The sequence below is a fragment of the Zeus faber genome, assembly GCF_960531495.2.
Source record: "Zeus faber genome assembly, chromosome: 14".
Lineage (NCBI taxonomy): Eukaryota > Metazoa > Chordata > Actinopteri > Zeiformes > Zeidae > Zeus > Zeus faber.
This window is the reverse complement of record NC_137200.1, coordinates 26,211,815-26,232,518: the sequence shown is the minus strand read 5'-3', so window position 1 is coordinate 26,232,518 and position 20,704 is coordinate 26,211,815. Positions and strand designations below refer to the sequence as shown.

The following is a 20,704-nucleotide window of genomic DNA, read 5'->3' as shown; positions in this document are numbered from 1 at the left end:
AGGGAGGGAGGGAGACGGAAAGAGAGGGGGTGAGACAGAAACGCAGCGGGAGAGAGAAGGAGAGAGATATACAGAGGAGAGAGAGAGAGAGAGAGATGGAGTGGGAGATAAAGAGAACGGGAGAGAGATATATGGCGGGAGAGATAGAGAGGGACAGAGAGAAATAGAGAGAAAGAGGGAGGGAGGGAGGGAGGGAGGGAGGGAGGGAGGGAGATATATATATACATAGAGAGAGGGAGGGAGAGAGAAACAGCGAAACAGAGGGAGGGAGAGAGAGAAACAGAAACATGTGGCATTAGGAGAGACAATTTAGGTAAGCTTCAGGGAGCAATCAATCAGTTTATCTATTTATCTGTCTGTCTGTCTGTCTGTCCTTCTGTCTGTCTGTCTGTCTGTCACACACACACACACACACACACACACACACACACACACACACACACACACACACACACACATTCTTGTACTGGTGTCCATGTGGCCCATGGTCCTGGTGCACTTCTTGACCAAAAAAAACAGTCACTTCAGAGACCGGTCCCCACAAGTACAGTAACACACACACGCACACACACACACACACACACACACACACACACACACACGCACGCACGCACAGACACACACACACACACACACACGCACGCACGCACACAGGGGCAGAAAGAGTGCAGCAGCAGTTCTGTCGATCAGGCGGCAGCGGAGGAGGATTGGATATTGGGGGAAGGATGGGAGAGCTGGCGATTCTCTGCAGAGTTGGCAATCTGACACCGGAGGAGCTCAAATCAGCTCCCAGATAGATATTTAAAGTGGCACATGCTCAGCTGATCATATTTAGGGAAAGTACAAGTTGCTCTACAGTATGGAAATCATCACGATCGGCAGGAATAATGTCTTATAGTGTAGAATTTCTCTGTCTTGGCAGGGAAAATAAATAGTATTAAATGGGTAATATATATATATATATACATTTTTTACAAGTAACTTTCTTGTCATTTTCAACTAATAATTAATTAAATCACTCACAAATTTTAAATAACCATTTAAGAAAAACCTTATGACTTCATTTGCAAGATATTGATGCAATGGGGGAAAAGCCCTCAAATAAGCTACTCAAGCAAAATGTATAAAAAGTACATAAACATTCTACTCAAACGCAAACATATTTGTAATATGAGTAATTCATGCCATATAACACATATTATAAATGTACCTCACGTATCACGTGTATTGAATGGTGATTTCAGATGTGTTGAATTTGTCGTATAGTTAGTTCTATTTCCATAAAATAGGTGTTTCACATGTAACTGTGCTGTTGATGTTCATACGTCTCCGTTATGTTCTTGTATTCTTACCTTTGCGGGGATGGACACGTTCAATGCAAACGAGCAGTGGCACACGGCTTGACCGTAGATTTGAGCAGGAAAACAGAGTTTATGCCTATGGCAACAGTATAACTTCAAAAATGAGGTTATTTTATGAACTTCTAGACAACAAGTGTTGGTCTGTCTTATCCAACTCAAATCGAAGGTAAATGGTGAATTTGAAATCATTAGAAAATTATTATACAATCACTGCTTTACCTGTAGAATGGAGAGGTGCATTCAAATTATCACCGTGACAATGTGTAGAAAATTGGCCAAATGCATTTTCAATGTAAAAAGAAAAAGGAAAAGCCTAAACCGTGTGATGCTGCTGAGAATTCATCTCTTATTGTTTTTATTCGTTGGTTTGCAGGACCACGTCATTTGTGACACAAACCATTTCAACACAGATCCGAGCGTCTGATCCCAGGCATACGATGCTCGTCGTACATACGATGCTCGTCGTGCATACGATGCTCATCGTACATACGATGCTCGTCGTGCATACGATGCTCGTCGTGCATACGATGCTCGTCGTGCATACGATGCTCGTCGCGCATACGATGCTCGTCGCGCATACGATGCTCGTCGTGCATACGATGCTCGTCGCGCATACGATGCTCGTCGCGCATACGATGCTCGTCGCGCATACGATGCTCGTCGTACACACGATGCTCGTCGCACATACTCACCGGAAAAGCAGAATTTGATCTGTACTTAGCGCTCACCAAATAAACTCCCAAACACACTTGCCTCCCGATTCAATGTGAGTTAGAGACGTTCCCCCTCGCAAAAACTGAACTCAAGTCCAGCTTGAGGAAACTGGTGGATTTCTGCTTTGTCTGATTACTTTGTTGGAGGATGTACGTATATTACTTTAGGAATCCTGAGGAAAGTAATCAAACTTTAACGGGAAAGATGAATATGTATGCTCCAATCGATGCCTGAAACGACCAAAACAAAACAGAAAACAAAGAATTCCAGCAAGATAGGTTTCTTCTGTATCTTCTGTATTCTTCTCAATCAGAATCTGAATCTGAATCTGAATCTGAATCTGAATCTGAATCTGAATATGAATATGAATATGAATATGAATATCAATAAGGTTGAGAATCAATTTATTCGGCCAGGTACATTTACATATACGAGGAATTTGTTCTGGTGAGGTTTGGTGCATTTCACTACAGTTGATTGGCATTTAAAAAAAGTTAACTGTTCGAAAATATTTATAAGATAAAAAAAAATAATTAATACAAATAAAATAGAATAAAATGTGAAGTGAAACTATTTTTTTTTAAATTACATTTAAATTGATAAATTTACACAAATAGGAAAGGAGTACAAAAAAAATACTAAACAGAATAGTCACATATATAAAAACAATATACAGAATAAACCAAACACAAGCATTATTTTATATATTTTGTGATTGTGTTCTTTAGAGGCCCCACAGATACCAACATTATTTATATAATCACACCTGCACTATCTTCTATTAGAGAATTCCCCAATTTCTAGTGGAAGGTTCATTTTCCTTTCCCAGCACCGTGCATGTGTTATATATCTTTTTTTTTTTTTCAATCTAAACACATAAATACACACACAAAACTTTTGTCGACATTCTGAACAATGTAGACATGCAAGTCATTAAAACAAAAATTCGAAATATCCTTACTGTCTTTTGCTTTATTTCCAACTGGTCTTCCTGCAGCTGTCAGGGATGTTTGCCTGGTGTGAGGAGGCTCTAATGAGTTTACATCCAGAAAAATGTGATTTGTTTCTCTGTGGGCCGGCAAAGAAACAAAGAAAAGCATGAGGAGGGAGAGAGGGAGAGAGAGAGAGAGAGAGAGAGAGAGAGAGAGCAGTGGTGAGGAGGGTGATGACTTGACTTGTATTATGAGCACTTTTATCAATTAAGCCATCTCCCATTCAAGCTCTTTCTTCCATTTCTGATGACGCATGGGCTTCTGGGGCTGCAAATTGATTGGTTTGCCAACGTCTGCAATTTTGTCCAGGATTAAGGGTGCACTTTAGACGGTAATAATGAAAAAAAGAAACTTTTACACAAACTACTGAAATGGTAAATAATACATATATTGAATAATCATAAGAAAATAATTCAAATCATTATTAATCATGTTTTCAGTATATACACGGTATTTCGATGAGACATTTCCTAACAAATAATAGTAAACTGTGGAGCATTTGGAGCTATATATATATATATATATATATATGTGTGTGTGTGTGTGTGTAGCTCCAAATGCTCCACAGACCTTTTCGGACAGAGGCATCTGAACAAACATCTGGTAAGACGGTCTTTTCTACTGTGGAGCATTTGGAGCTACACATATATATATATATATATATATATATATATCTTACCAGATGTTTGTTTAGATGCTCCGTCTTGAGAGGTCTGACCCATAACACACTTTTTACACCTTTTATCGATTCTCCCAGGAATCCACAATGCACTTTAATCAAATTCCTGTAATTGCTGAAAAGGCTTCTATACAGGGAGGGGTATTGGAGCACGGCCAGGAAACCGGTAATAAAATGAAAAGCAGAGATATTAGGGGCTGATTAACTGAGACGTGTATTTTGTAATGGGCGGAGTAGTCACTCCAGCTTATAATTGAAAATCCAATCTTTGCAGACTTATTTGAATTTCTTAAAGAAAAATGTTTCATATAGTATGAACACGTAGCAGGGGCACTTTAAACAGAATATTGGAATTTCAATTTTGATTATTGACTGTATTGATTATAGTAATTTCAGAATTACAAACCATCTTGAAATTTGCCCCCAGTTGTAAAGTCCAAATTAAAACCTGAAATGCAACACGTACAGGATGGAGATCTTGGACACTAAACACTACAGGCAGAAGTTTGAAATGTGTATCTTCCTCATAGCCACAACATTGAAACCACCACTAATAACCCTAATACTGTGCAGCTCCCCCTCGCGTCGCCAAAACAGCTGTGACCCGTGGAGGCATGGACGCCACAAGTTCTCTGAAGGTGTCCTGTGGCATCTGGCCCCAAGACGTCAGCAGCAGATCCTTTAAGTCCTGGAAGTTGGGAGGTGGGGCCCCCGTGGATCGAAGCTTGTTGTTCCGGCACATCCCACAGATGCTCCATCGGATCGGACCCTAACCCCGCCCATCCGCACGATGTAGAAGAAAACGTGATTCATCAGAACGGGCCACCTTCTTCCATTGCTCCGTGGTCCAATTCTAATGCCCACGTGTCCATTGTAGGAGCTTTGGGTGGTGGACAGGGGTCAGCATGGACACTCTGACCGCTCCCATACGCAGCAAGCTGTGATGCACTGTGTTCTACACCTTTCTATCATAGCACCATTCACTTTACCATACTACTAGATCAGACGGGCTAGACTTGCTCCCCACGTGCATTAATGAGCCTTGCGCGTCCATGACCCTGTCGCCGGTTCACGGGTCGTCCTTCCTTGGAGCACTTTTGGTCGGTAGTAACCACTGCATGGGAACAGCCCACAAGACCTGTGGTTGTGGAGATGCTCTGACCCAGTCGTCCAGCATCACAATGTGCTCCTTGTCAAAGTGGCTCAGATCCTTACGCTGCTTCCAACACATCAACTTCAACAACTGACTGTTCACTTGCTGCCTCATACATCCCACCCCTTGACAGGTGCTATTGGAACCAGACGATCCAGGCTATTCACTTCAGCTGTCACTGGTTTTAATGCTGTAGCTGATATCCAATAATACTACGACATGTTGCAGAATACATCAATTATTGCCAATTCCCATGTATTCAAAAAATATAACCATGGATGTTCACCATCTAATTGTAATTGACAGCAGGTTTTTCTTTAGGTTTGTTTTTATCATTATAAATATTTGTTTCATTTACGTTATTATTATTATCATCATTTTTATTATTATTATTATGTATTTAAACTATCTTGACTTGATAATTTTACTGAATAAATAAACCTTGGCAACCTGGAAAAAATACTGACTTATTCAGTATTATTTTGAATCTGAATAATAGATTGGGCATTGATAGTCAAACCTAACCTAGAAATGAACAGTCAGCAGTTTTCCACCAGCACTTCTTTCTAGTTTTTGAAACAGCACCATGTTGCTATTTGTCGTCATAAATCATGTATGCATATTCTTTGTTCTTTCACATTAGAGTCTCTTGTGAAATAAATTGACCAACATCTCTCATGTTTGGTTTGTGGCATCAATCAAAGTCTGGGATGGAGTTGAGGGACTATTAAGACACTGACCAAACATTCCGACTCTGAAACTATACTTCCTGGTTATTTTGATGTAATTTGTATTTTTGCTGCTTCAGCTGAAAAAAACAAATCACTGGAACATGGCATTAAATCAGCGAAGATGTGATCGACTGTGATTAAAAAAACAAAAACATTATATACTGTATATTAATTTGGCAGTATTATTTCATAACTGGAAATCCATATACATCCTTGTTACCAAGATCTCACTCGTCTTCTTCAGGCTCACGTTTTTATCATTAGGTTTATTGTACATTACCAATTTCTTATCTTTGGTTCAGCTTTCCGGTTCACTGCTTGTTTTATGTAGTTGGTGCATGACCGCACTCCTTTTCTCTCCTACAAACGTGCGTACGCCGATTGTAGCTTAAGGAAAATCCAAATCAAATCAACACAGAATGTAACTGCTGCTGTGTTTACAGAAGCTGAATCTGAAGTCAGGCTCTTTGACCCAAGCCCCAGGAATGAAAATCAACTGGTATAATGCAAAGAGTTGGTTTCCTGTACTTATTTAAACCCTGTGGCACAATACTTACTGCCCATGTGTGCAAGGTTAGAGAGGGGGGGGGGGGGGAATGAAACATCGACAAAATTATTCAAATTAAATTGACAAATCACATTTATTAACAATTGCGCTGTAGCATAACAAGTACACTTAATTTCAAAGAGTGGAATGCCATGGGTGTACTGTTAAGATGTGCTAAAAACTAATGTACATTAAAGGCATCTTCTGCTATTAGTTACATTAGCCTTTTTAGTACATGCCAGGTTTCTTTGAGTTGAACTGGAATTTCAATTGTTTTCTGATGCATCAGGAAATGTGAAAATGCAGGTGACTAATTTAGCACCAGTTTAGGAACGCAATTGTGCCACAAGTCCATCGACAGCTGCAATGGGAGCATGACTTGATTAAAGATATTTGACGTACATATATTTCTTACAATGTTTAATGGGGGAGAAAAAAAAAAAAAAGTGTATTACACACAATCTCAACCAATGGTCCCTGCAACTCTTCCCTCCCGAATTTGCTACTTAAAGATGTAAAACCAGAACTCCAGAAAAACGTACATTTTTGCTTCAAATGATAAATAACATCATCGCTTATGCTCAAAGGACCAGTTTCAAAGAGGTCCATATTTCTTCCTTGCATTTTATTTTTCGTAGACGTTCCCAAAGTCCAATGAGTTGGTGACCATGGCGTGCTGATGGTTTTCTGACAATGAATAAAATATTGTGCCTATAGACTTTTCTTTTTTTGATCAAGGTGAAATGAGAGGAACCACTGTACAGACACTACTTTATGCAGATTTCTTGTGAGGAACCCTTAAACCTTTAAATTGAACAGACCGGCCGATCTGTCTGCACCAGCATTTTAAAAGATTATCACCCCAATAAATATACAATACATTTTGTGGAATGCGGCATAAATTACACTATTAAAGAATTCTCGTGAATGTTAGCCACAAGAAAAGTAAAAACTTTCGCAAATTTGCCGGTGCAGTCTTTTGCGTCTTCAGTACAGGTTGAGTTGAGCACCGGCTGATCCAAGCAGCGCTGGTCTGTGGCGTCCAGGGAGGGCGGCAGCTCTTTAACCAATCAAAAGAGCTTGATCATGCTCTCTCTGGATTTGCCCACGCCGACCCATTTCACTGAAACACATAAGAAACACGATCTCCATTCTCCTGAAAGCCAAAGTGATATGTAACTGCATTCCCCCACATCAGCACGCACACCCGCGTCTCTTTCACCGACCTGGAATCTGCAAGAAGTCTTCGATGAAGCGGATGTAACTCTTGGCCTGGGAGGGCAACTCCTCAAAACTGCGCACCCCCTCCGTGCTGCAGCACCAGCCGGGCAGCGTCTCGTAGTCCACACACACCCGTGTCAGGACGTCCATGTTGGCTGGAACGACGACGGACGCAACACACAAGTCATTCTGTTTTGCTCTGAAGCCCGCTTGTGACATCTTGCCACTCTCCACAATAAACTGGTGCGCTTGCAACATCCCCGCTTGTCTCTCGGAGGGCCCTGAAGACGCCACTTGGGTGGCGTGGCAAAATTTGATCTTGCGGAACTATGTTTTACTTTGCTTTTTGAATTTAGAGTCTTTTTAATTTCTCATTTAATTTAATTTGTGCTTCAGCAAAGATTTAAATACATCAAATATTTGAATTTATACATGGTTTGAATATTACAGATCTATAATACTGACAAGCTATCAGTAATAAATACGTTTAGCAAAGTAAGCACGCTGTCATTTCATTCCTCTAAAGATTTAAGAAAATAAATACATTTAAAAAAAAAGAATGTTGTTCACCTACCAGGGAAACTAGGCAGCGGTTCCTCATCAACTTTGTAGGCGATTCCTACTTTGATTTCAGGCAGAGTGTCAAGGATGTCAAGTTTTGTCAGAGCAATTCTGCAAAAGACAAGTGTCCAAATATATATATATATATTTTTTAAATACAAGATGAAGCAGTTCCTTATTGAAAGAGCAACTGAGAGCATAATCCCCCCCCCCTATATCAACATGCCATGTTCAATGTTGAAGCCAGGCCCAATCTGCCATGTTGGAGCCTCAAAAGAAACACTCTAGCACGACAGTGTACATGGTGACCGCTTTAAGTGTCTTTACCGTGAATGATGCCTTGCGGTAGACAATCATCGAGATCACACGTCAAAAAAAGTCTCCTGGACGGAATATTGCCATTATCACAATGTTTTCTTTACATTCATCCGTTCTAAACAGTACATTTTAATCTTGTCGGATAACGGTTAATGAGGGTGAGCTATCGACCAGAATTTATTTCCCCAGCCTCGATGATTGGGTCCCACGAGGCATAATTTGGTGTTAAAGACTGCAGCACCTGACGCTGATGGTCAAGGTAAAGGTGGCATGACAGAGTGAGGTCCAAATACATCTACCGTTACACATTTGGGAGCCATGCTGTGCAATATTTGAATTTTTCTAATGTATTAGCCATTATTGATTCCCACAGATGTGACCGCATGAATCTATCCACTAAAGGCTATTTTGACTTAATGTCCTTTTTGAAGAAATAATAGACAGTGAAACTAGAAGGTTTACAGAGAGTTGTGTTCGAAAGGGCAGATGTTCGTAGGAGACAAGCAGAGAGAAAAACAAAATAAGCGCGCACGCACACACACACACACACACACACACACACACACACACACACACACACACACACACACACACACACACACACACACACACACACACACACACACACACACACACACACACACACACACACACACACACACACACGTCTTGCTCATAAACAAGTTTTACAGCAAACACCCGAGGTAAACAGCAAAATTCTGTGTGTTTCTTACGCAGAGAATCCGTTGACCATGTGGGCATATCTGACCAAAATGAGGTCCAGCCAACCACAACGTCTCTTCCTGCCCGTTGTTACACCAACCTCCCTCCCTCTGGACTGTAACAGGGACCCAATCTCCTGAAACACAGAAAACAGGCAAATCCACCGTTAACGACGTTCTTATGCGTGATATTGTGCACCAACGTTTCGAAACTGCTTGACCTTTCAAAGTTCTGAAGCCGCATCATTTTGCCAAAAAAATCTTGGACAAACTGAGTATTGTAGCCGGGGCAGCAATTCCTACAACAGTTGTGGTAAAGTGTATTTCCAACAACTTGGCCCATGTTTGAGCACAGCAAAACCAAATTCATCCCAACCCTGTGGTAATGGCGGCCAACTGGGAGACAAATGTTTGGTTAACTGATGCATGAAAAATGTTTGCTTGTGTCAAAGGTTGTTTGCCAGCACCAGGCACCAGTTTTAAAGGTTTATCTCAGTATCAAGAAACCAGGGTTCTGAACCTTATGTCTTTCCCTGCAATACTGTGCCCATGGTAGAAATTTGTGTTGACAAAATTGAAGACGTAAACTTTAATTCACCCTCACCTTACTACGATAATAGTATTAATCCATCCAATGAGTAATTTCCCCATTTTGTCTGCATCTAGGTACTCTTGCAAGCGCCAATCAGCAGCAGAACTGCTTAACGCCAATATTTTACCCCACGGTCCTTGACATTACTTGCATGCATATGGGAACAAAGTAAACAAAGATGGCGGAGCCCCGACAAGCGCCTTAGAGTATTTACCGTGTGTTTTTCTTTATTATAAACATTTATTAACTTAATATAAAGGGGGGGAAAAAAGTGGGGAAATGAATACTATGAAATACTGTATACCACAGTATTTTGAGATATATATCGTACAGTGAAATTTCATACTGTTACTTCTCTATCCATAGCGAAGTAACATAACTATAAAATATATACATTAAAAACAACAGAACATCTGAAAAAAAAAAAAGTTAGATTCACTGACCAATGGGTATGGACAGCGCAAAGTAATTCACAGGACACATTCATCAACGTTTGACTTGACTCACGTTGTCCTGCTCCGTTGGGAACGCACCGACGCCCACCCGGGTGGTGTAGGCTTTGACGACACCGTACACTCGGCCAACGTATGAAGGGGGTACACCGAGGCCCGTGCACACTCCTCCAACGGTGCAGTTTGAGGATGTCACAAACGGGTAGGTCCCTTATCGAAAGACAAAACACAACTTTAGGCAATTTCCCCATCTAGATTTAGGAGTCCCAATGGCTGGTCACACCTGCAAACCCATTATTCCTCACCAAAATCAATGTCCAGGAGGGCAGCGTTGGCTCCCTCCACCAGTATTTTCTTACTGGGCCCGTTGAGAGCTTTGTGCATAAAGTACACTCCATCAGTCACCAAAGGGCGCAATCGTTCAACATAGCCCTGCAAAAACACACAAAAAACGATTTAAAGTTAAATCTTTTTTAGAAGAGGCTTCAGGAAAGAACAAAAGGAAGCTGCGAGCTATAAGATGGATATATACCCTCAAGTTCAAATGTCCAAAAGTTGATTTCATTGTTTACCCCTTATGCAGTCTACAGCGCACACAAAGAACAGACTGATAACAGGCCGAGCGGCTGCCTTTACCTTCAGCTGCTTCAGCTCCCCGTCTATGTCCAGATTGAGATTCGGATACATGGTTAGAAAATGCTCTGCCAAGACACGAAACCTTCGGGAATAGAAGGAAGAGGTAGAGGACCATAAATCAGACAGGTAAACAGCTGGTAGTGACACACGGGGGTGTCTTTCCTTGAACAGTAATATGTTTATCGTGTGCACAATGTAAAACCAGAACCGTGCAACCCACAGTTGATTATATCCTAAAACAGGGTTGCATTTTTATTTATATGTTCAGTTTAAAAAAGGTATGTCATTATCAGATAGCGATTTTGCCACTACTCCATTTGGAAAACGTAGACATTTCTACACTCTCAAAGATGCCAAGTATGATGAGAAGGTAGTCGCAATCAAATCCTATCGACTTTCTACAAACACTGAACTCACACCGCTCTCCTGCAATGCATTCGCCACCTGACAGCCAGTACCACACATGCATCCACTACACAGTCGCCTTCTCCATCCCCTACTCCTGCAGCCCACTCAGCTCTGCTGAACGGAACTGGTATGCCTTCCACTACGAACTACACAACCATTCCTGCTAGGTCCATTGCGAGACCTAATACACAACGCTCAACACATACTTTTGTTACTTCATATCTAATTACGGTTCCCCTACAGCACCGTACCACTTCCCTCCAGTTTGCAGATGTCTGAGCCTACCCCAGCTTCCTTATTTAATCCACATACTTTCAAAAATATAAAAAAGGTACGGGTCTGATTCATCCGAATATTAGAAGTCTGCTTCTAATATTCAAAAATTGGATCATCTCAGGAGTCTGCTTTCTCAAATGGACCTGGATATATTGGTGCTGATTGAAATTTGGCTAAATGAAAATATCAGTGATTCTGAGGTTTCTTTAAATGAACATCATTTGTTTAGAATAGACAGATATGCAAGAGGAGGTGGCGGTGTTTGCTGCGGCTGGTCACCTATTTGAAAACGGGAGCAACGGATCTGTAAAATCTATATGTAATCCAGAAACGGATGTCTCTGTACATACTTGAAGTCCTGTCCCTGATTTTGCCCTCCAGCTTCTCAGTCCTAATGCAGTTACCGGAGCACTTCTTCCCATCAACCCAAAGAAAGGAAACTGGAGAAGATGGTCTGGGCGCTTTCTTTCTCCAGCTCTCTGCCTTGATGATTTCCAATATTTAAACACGTATTTTAAAAATGTATCCGTTTCGTCGGGTAAAATTCCCTTAGTGTGGAAAGGTGCTCACATTACTCTGGTGCATAAAGGAGGAGATAATAGGGATCTTAAAAACTATCGTCCCATCTCTAAATTTTCCTGTCTAAAATACTTGAGTCAACAGTAAACCATCAACTCAAAACTTTTCTAGCCGGGTATTCTGTTTTGAGCCCTCAACAATCTGGCTTGAGTGCCAACCACAGCACTATCTCTGCAACATCTTTGAATTCGAATTTTATTGCGACAGCGGTGGATAAAAAGAAGCATTGTGCTGCTCTGTTCATTGACCTATCGAAAGCCCTTGATATAGTCGATCATTCCTTGCTCTTACGCGGACCGCTAAGTACTGGCTGTGACCCCAATGCTACCGCTGCCCCATCGAGAGCATCCTCACCGAGCCTCTCAGTCTGGTACGGCGACTGTACCGCTGCGGACTGGAAGGCTCTGCAGAGGGTGGTGAAAACTGCACCACCGGCACTCCACTCCCCGCGATTGTGGCTCTCCAGCACAAGTGGCGCCTGCGGAGGGCCCCGGCCGCACCTCTCGGCCCGGCCACAAGCTGTTTGCCCTCCTCCCCTCCAGGAGATGCTACAGGGACCTCCGTTCCAGGACCAGCAGGTTCAGGAACAGCTTCTTCCCCTCAGCTGTCATTCGGCTGAACTCTATACCACAGTGACACCCCCCCCCCCCACCTAGATTACCCCCACCCACCCCCTTACATTGCACCTTAACCTCATACACTACTATTTATTGTTTTGCTATTCATATTTATGCAACAGGCTATACCAATGTCCATCTGTTAATACTGTATATATTATAGCATATTCATACCCACTCTGTTAATACTGCTAATACCACTCTTAATGTATATACTTCAGTGCATCCATATCCATTCTGTAAATACTGCTCATTATTCTGTGGATACTTTCCTTCTGTTAATACTGCTCATACTAATAAATATATATATATGCTATTCACAAGATATGGAGAAATCTACTTCAGCAAACTTCATAGTGGCACTGTACTCGGTACATCTATTGAAAGAGTCCCACAGTATAAATATTTAGGCATCTGGATTGATGATAAACTCATTTTTAAAGTTTATATTGATAAACCGGTTGAAAAGCTGCGGTCTGAAACTTGACTCATAGAACCTGCATTCCTATGTTTAGCAGAAAAATAATTGTTGAAACTGAACGACTTTCCGTCTTGGATTACTGTGATGTAATACATAGACATGCTGTGACCACCCTTAGGCCACGAGATGCTGTATATCACTCTGCTCTTAGATGTATCACTGGTGATGCCTACAGTAGCCATCATTGTCCTCTGTATGAAAAAGGCGGCTGGTCATTTCTCTTTGAGAGACAAGATCAACACTGGTGTGTTCATTTACAAAGCGCTCCAGAAATAAATATCAGTTTAAGTTACTTCACTATTACACCTCAATGTAGGCGCTTGTCAAACCCGCTCTCTGGACCGGTTTACAGTAGATGTTCCACGGGTCAACTCCGAACTCGGAAGGACTGCTTTTAAACCTTGTGCTACGGACTCGTGGCATTACCTACAATTGACTTCAAATATTGATTCCTTGATACCATTGGGAGATTTTAGAAATATGCTGACCAATCTCATTGTTTTGCAATGTAATTGTTTTAACCAATGTTCATGTTTGCGTTCTTATTTTCTTGTTCACTTATTTTAGTTGTTTTTATTTGGTTATTTGTTTTTTTTCTGCCTAATGGGATCTTGGCATCATTGAAAGTGGGGTTTTATCCCTCAATGTATCCCCGATAACTAAATAAAGGTGAAATTAAATTAAAATGCAATAAAGCCCTTTCCCATTTCCAGCCATATTTCCATATTGATTGAAAATATAATATCGTATTTCATATTTCGGCCAATTTATAATTTGGCAGGTTCTATAAATTGAGAATGGTTAACACTCACTTCTCCTCAAAGACCTTGAAATCAGAGACCAGGTCGCAGACTCGCAGACCATTTCGGGCCGCCTTGGAGGAGTAGGCGGGGCCGATTCCTTTTTTGGTGGTGCCCAAGCTTGATGAAAAACACATGCAAAGCAGGTAAGCACTCCAGTGCAAAGTAGTTTGACAAATACGTTTACACAAGCGATGACGGAATGAGGACTTTCAGCCTACGCAAGTGCACGCCGACTCACTTTTTCCCTGCCTGTTGCTGCCGCTGCTGCTCCTGGATCCCATCCACAGCTTGATGGAAGTTGAACACTACCCAGAGAATGAGAACACGGTCAACAAAGCGCCATCTAATTAAAGCCCCAAGCAACAGCACAGAAAGGGGAATGCTGACGTACCAATGTGAGCACGATCAGAGATCTTTAGCCTCTCCTCCCATCCTTGTAGTCCTGGGTAACATACAACACAGGAGAAGTCTGTTTACCATTCCGGGAACATCTATGTAGCGCCAGTATTTCGGGAAACATTCCTACATATTAGCTTATGTTACAATTTTGAAAACCCTACCTTTGCCCTTCTGCAGGTTTTTCTCCGCTTCCTCAAAGAGCCCAGGTAAATGTATCACCACTCCATTGCCTGTGGTAGGAAAATACTTATCAGTGGAGAAAAGAAAACTCAACAGGAGTTTTGTTTTTTTGGGGAAGGGTTCATTACATCTTGGCACACACACACACACACACACACACACACACACACACACACACACACACACACACACACACACACACACACACTTTATGAGTGCACTAACATACGAGTTTCCGAGTTACGAGCCGTTGTTCCGGCAAATTTTTCTTGTATTGATTTGCGAGCAAAAATGTGAGCTTCAGCTACGCCGCCGCTAGTTGGAGTGGCGAGCGAATCCGGCCAGCATCCCGCCTCTCACTCCTTCACTTCACGTGGTTACCTGACCGTGGGAGCATCTCTTTTGTGCTCACGTTTTGCCAAATCTTTTTTTCTAACCATGGGTCCTAAGAAAGTAAGTGCTGAGAAGGAGAAGCGGATGACGTCGATTGAATTAAAGCATGAAATCATAGAAAAACATGAGCGATTCTCTTTGACATTCTCTTTTATTATGTTTTTATACAACATGTGTTATTTATAAGTACATTTTTCTAATTTAAAACACCTAACAAAAAAAAAATTGGGGATGGTCTTTTGGGGGCTGGAACGGATTAATGGCATTTCAATTAATTTCAATGGGGAAAATTTATTTGATATACGAGCAGATTGAATTACGAGCTCTGTCACGGAACGAATTAAACTAGAAAGTCAAAATACCACTGTGTGTGTGTATATATATATATATATATATGGCTGTACCCGACTCAGAATTTTGTCAGTGAAATTGGATTTGCCTGTTCAATGGGACAGCTTGACTTCTCCTATATGCGAGATAGGCTGCCGCCTAGGGCGTCAACCCGAAGGGCTTGGGGGCGCCCACGATCGGCGAGCCAGAACGGCGCGTTGTAATTTTTAGATGTAGGTTATATTATTTTACGTCTCCTGATGGATCAAAACAAGCGCGTGTGGAACGAAACAGTCCGTAATGGTGACAGGTTTCTCCGTCATCACCCCCTCTCCACGTGCAGAAAATAATCTTAAGGAGTCTACGAGTCGTGCCCACACTGTCTTATTTGGAGGAACGGGGCGCGGCGACCAGGGGCGCGTGTTTGATTCACACATGAAAATATATTTAAACACGTATTATATTATATATAATGTTACATATTGTAATATATTTTATCAACTGATTTATAATTCCTCATTGAAATGTTATCCCTGTGCATTTTGGAAGCTTCTATCCGTTGTATCCTGTTATCGTGATGCACGCTGACTGACAAAACAAAACAACTGCTCCACTTGAATCTCAGCTGACTGACGGCTTTCCAGGTGACCATTCGACTCGTGGGCTTTCAGGGTGAAGCCTGAAGGGATTTTATTTTATTTTATTTTTTTAATAAAAATACAATGAAAATTCATGCATGGAAGTTGGCCTACCAATGAAGGAAACTGCCTTCTTGTTGAGCACTCCACTTGGCAGCAGATGGAAGTCATACTCGACAGCCTCCACCACCACTGTATGACCTGCATTGTTGCCTCCCTGAAACAGAAATAAGTCAAAGTGCTTGAGGACTGGCAATCGTCCATCACCGGCAACTGAACTCCTGACCGGGTGGGGGGTGGAAGAGAAATCCACAGTGCAAACAGAACCTGAAGTGTGTTAAACGGTGCACACGGACAGCTGCCAGACACTCGAAATAAAAAGCTGCAGAAACTACAATGTTTTCAACTTTTTTTTTTTTTCCCTCCTCCCCCCCTTTTCGCCGGTTTTCATGAAAGTACATCTTCCAAGCCACAGCACGTACAACGCATTCAAACGTCATCGCGGGAAAACGTGTAAAAGTATATTTTAAAAATAAGTCAATAAAAAAAAAAGGACTACACGAACCTACACGAGCCGGCGCTCGTTTCTGTCTCCTTCGTGTGCGGTTGTCACACCGGGGGGGTTCGATCGCTCGTACACGCGGCATTTCTTCACATTATATTCCATATTATATTCCATATACATATATTATATTACATTTCACTGCATATATGTATGAAAGTATGTATATGTATGTGACAAATCTTGAATCTTGAACACAACGCGCCTTACCGGCGTCGTCCGAACGCGCTCCCCTGCGCCCTCAACTCGTAATCTCGCTCGCTCTCGCGAGAAGGGCCCCGGAGGGTCGTTCCCCCCCGGTCCGCCGTCGCTACCGCGGGGACATTTCACGGACGCGCCACGTTGAATAACAACGCGTCGAACGCCCCGAACCGCCGGCGCGAAGGCGCTGCCGCTCGGCTGAGCGACGGCAGCCGCTCGACCCCGACCTACCTGGCACCTGCACACGACGTCCGCATCCATGGCGAGCAGGTCCACCACTTTCCCCTTCCCTTCGTCTCCCCATTGCGCGCCGAGCACCACCGTCACCTTGTTCCGAGGCTCCCCCTGGAAGCGGGGGGGGGCCGCCGCCGCCTCCCGGGCGCTCTCCCGCGGCCGCTTCAACGCGGGCTCGCCGTTCGGGGGACCCGCCTCGCCCCCGTTCACCGCCGCGCTGCCGGAGGCCATGACGCTCGTGGGAGAAGGAGCGAACCGGAAAATAATTTTACCGCGTTTCTGCGCGTCGGCGGAAGTGCAGCTCCGACGGCGGGCGCTGGGCGGCGCTGGGCGGCGCCCGCTGATGCAGGGTGTGCGCGGCGGCCGCGGCTCTCGCGTGAGTTGAGATCTGTGAACCAGGAAGTGTGTTGTCCTGACGACAGGTAAAGTGAATGTCTTTCCTTGATACTTATGGTGAAACGAATAATAATAATTATTATTATTATTACTATTATTATTGATAATGATAATAATAATAATAATAATTATTATTATTATTATGATTGTTGTTATTATTATTATTATTATTATTGATAATGATAATAATAATACTAATTATTATTATTATTATTATTATTATTGATAATAATAATAATAATACTAATTATTATTATTATTATCATCATTATTATTATTATTATTATTATTATTGGTATTATTAATAATAATAATAACAATAATAATAATGATTATTGGAATATTGTTATAATAATAATAATTATTATTAATATTATTATCATTATTATTATTATTATTATTATTATGATATGTATATTTTTTGTAAATATATAAAAAAGGAACTGGATACTGAATTTAACCCTCCTGTTATGTTGAAATTTCCTGACAACTTTTTGTGTTGACCCCAGCAGTTTAAAACCACTGAATTTGATTGTAACTTCAACTGTCACCCAGGTTTATGACCCAGCTTCCTTGTGTGGGTCCCCGGAATCCTGCCCCCCCCCCCCCAAATATATATATTTTTTCCAGGCACATCTGGACCCGAATCATAGTTCTCGCAGAATCCGCGGAAATTGGTCTTGGACGCGGGGACGTTTATAAGATTGCATGAGAGAGTCCCTCGATGTCAGCATATACCATGACATCAACAAAGTCAAACAAAAACAAGTGGTGGAGAACTTTAATGTTCTCTCAGGTTTTATGCAGGCACGGAGCCTGGGATCACACTGACCCCAAAGAACAACCTTCGTATGAAACGTGAAAACATATTCTTATGTTCATTTTATGTTTACCAGTTTTTTTTTCACAAGATTAGGGAAAGTCATGAAGTTTCAAGCTGAAAATAATGTGTAAATCATGTGTTTAGAGCTGCTTAACATTGATTTGGGTCAAATTGTGGGTGACTGTGCCAGGAGTCAGTTGATCCGTCCTGAAGAGGTGGTGGCCGTGTATGTATAAATTGATTTCATCCCAAATATTTCCCAGCCATGTGACTACATGGATTTCACTGTTTTCTAAAAATGTTTTGGAGTAGATAGTGAAAATCTGTGTTTCACTTGTACAATTGTGACCGGTGCCGTTAAATGGGTTACTTAAGTTTCAAAATTCCGTGTGGTATGGGGATGGGGCAGTTTGAGCAGCCACACCTGACCTGGATCTAGGTGATCGGGATCAGGGTGGCTGCATTCCTTTTTGCTCGTTGGCTGGTCTTACAAGCAGCAGGTAAAACCGCCATGCCCACACTCACTCAGGAGAGGAGCCCGTGCCATGACATGTCTATCAGCTCCTGGCTAATTCCACCTGACCCCCGTCTTCTGCGTCTCTGTGCCGGAGGGCCCTGAAAACGGCACTTGGGTGGGGCGCGTGGGAGGAGAACTACCACATTCAGAAATTTAAAAAAAAAAAAATTCACATTTTTTAGATTCTAAAAGTAAATCTCAGTCCTATGGCTTTAAATTTAGCGCTGTGGAAGACAACGGCTTATTCACTTCCCCATAAATGGTATCGTTGTTGCCAAGCCTGCTTCTCATACCTCTTGGCTGACATTAGGGGTAAACAGAAAGTGCTGTATTTTTATATACTGCTGCCCCATTGTCCACTCCATCATACCGTTTTATTGTCTCTTCAGTTTCTACCAAATCCCATTGTTTTCCATTTCCTTTTGACCGGCTCTTTCCGACTGCTTTAAGCCGTGGACCTAAAATAAGTGATAGAATAGTTTGATTCATGACATATTCCACTGTTAAAGGTATATCATAAACTATAGTAATCCCATATAACATATCTATCTTGTCCCACCCGTTTTAGTCGATCTATTTATACTCGATGTTGCTTGTTTTTTTAATCGTTGTCATCTTTGCTCAAATGTTTTCACGTGATCCACTTCTGTCAAGTACATCAGATTGTATTTCATTGTATGATATGCTTATAAAACATATTGTCAAGCAAGATAACGGTATCTGTAGAATACTACCCTTGTCAGTTCAACGATCCAATTCTTACAGACTTCACATATGAAATAAACCCTCTAACCGTGGATGCACTTTTCAAACAACAAGTGCTGTAGTGATGGTCTTGATAACCTTTGCAGATCACTGAACGACACCACGACTTTTGACCTTCTCAACGCTCTTCAAGTTGAAGTGTTTTTGCTCCCCGCCAGGAAACTTTTTCAAAGCTATATTTAACTCACCATCCAGTGGTTTATCTCATCTCAGCAGTCATTCCCCGGGTGCTGGATGGAGGCAACACTTCACACCTCAGGCTGTTGTCTTCACTGACATTTAATTGTGAAGTTATTTGTGAAGGTGTTCAGTAATTAACAGGGAAGGAGCCAAAATGCCGGAGGAAGTTGGGAAGTGACTTTAATTTTTTTTTTTCATCCTCTGAGAGAGATTTTGTTTTCAAACAAAATAACGTAGCATGCATACCCAATCAACAAGAGAAATATTGCTTTTTAGCGTAGAAGACAAAGAGACCCCGTCTGATGTGATAGTTGATAGGGCAGGGAAGGTGTGAGAAGCAACTTCCTGGTGTTGTTCCTCCGAACATTTTGAGTGTCGCGAGGATCAGATTTTCTCTGAAGGGGTTCCCCCTGCACTCAGAGACAACACCCCTCACAAAGCATTTCACCTCGTAGCAAGTTTAGTTCATAAATATCTCCAATGAGGTGACGCTTCAGATTAGCGGGAGTTGAAGTGTTGCGACGTGACCGTTTCCTTCGTCTGGGTCTTTGTTTCTTAATTTGTAACGGACGTTCACGATTTTGCACTGGCAACTACAAACTACCGTTCTGGTGTCTTGTTCTGCAGAGCCAGTTTTGCGATTTGTTGGCTATGCGCGTTTCAAACCTGGTCACTGGAATTCGGTGCAGGTGCATTTTTATTTTACACACAAAGCATTGCAACATTACTTGATGTGCCGCGCGTCAAAAGTGAGATAGTGGAATAAAGGAGCGTATTGTCAACAAAACCGAAATTTAATCCCCAGATGCATTCATGTCAACGTACAGTACGTACGAAAGTGTTTTTGGTGTCCAGGGGGAACAACGCGGCAGTGGCCTACAGAACTGACAGGCAGCTATGAGATGCACTGGCTGTCAATTCATAGGTCATCGCCTTGTGTCCCGTCCTTCTTCGGCCATTCGCTACTGAAAGTACAAAAAGTGTGGATAGAAACATGTCCTTCTCATCGTGGGCGTGGAGATTTGATTCGGAGCGGAAAAATAACAGGTCTACGCATGGAGAGGTAAAAGCGAGGTGCCGCCGTGATAAAGGCCAAAGATAGGAGCACGTGGGGAGTATATTTGTGAGGCGACGACTGTGGTAACTCCATGCAGGTAACAGCACCTCCACTGGAACAGATACAGCTTCCACATGGAGTTGCTGTTACATTCAGTAAGCACCATGACGTCAGTACTGTGGCGAC

At 42.1% G+C, this 20,704-nt stretch overlaps 1 protein-coding gene across 1 annotated transcript; it reads right to left on the bottom strand.

The window, feature by feature from the left end:
• Positions 1-6,249: 6,249 nt before the first annotated feature.
• Positions 6,250-17,014, bottom strand: adssl (adenylosuccinate synthase, like). Its single transcript, XM_080014057.1, has 13 exons — positions 16,778-17,014; positions 15,898-16,000; positions 14,404-14,472; positions 14,235-14,285; positions 14,082-14,148; positions 13,853-13,960; positions 10,680-10,761; positions 10,349-10,475; positions 10,099-10,253; positions 9,012-9,136; positions 7,973-8,070; positions 7,404-7,553; positions 6,250-7,300 (listed from the first exon to the last, which is right to left on the bottom strand). The coding sequence occupies exons 1-13, from the start codon at positions 17,009-17,011 to the stop codon at positions 7,248-7,250; spliced, it is 1,422 nt and encodes a 473-aa protein (XP_079870183.1). The 5' UTR covers positions 17,012-17,014; the 3' UTR covers positions 6,250-7,247.
• Between the last annotated feature and the right edge of the window lie 3,690 nt (positions 17,015-20,704).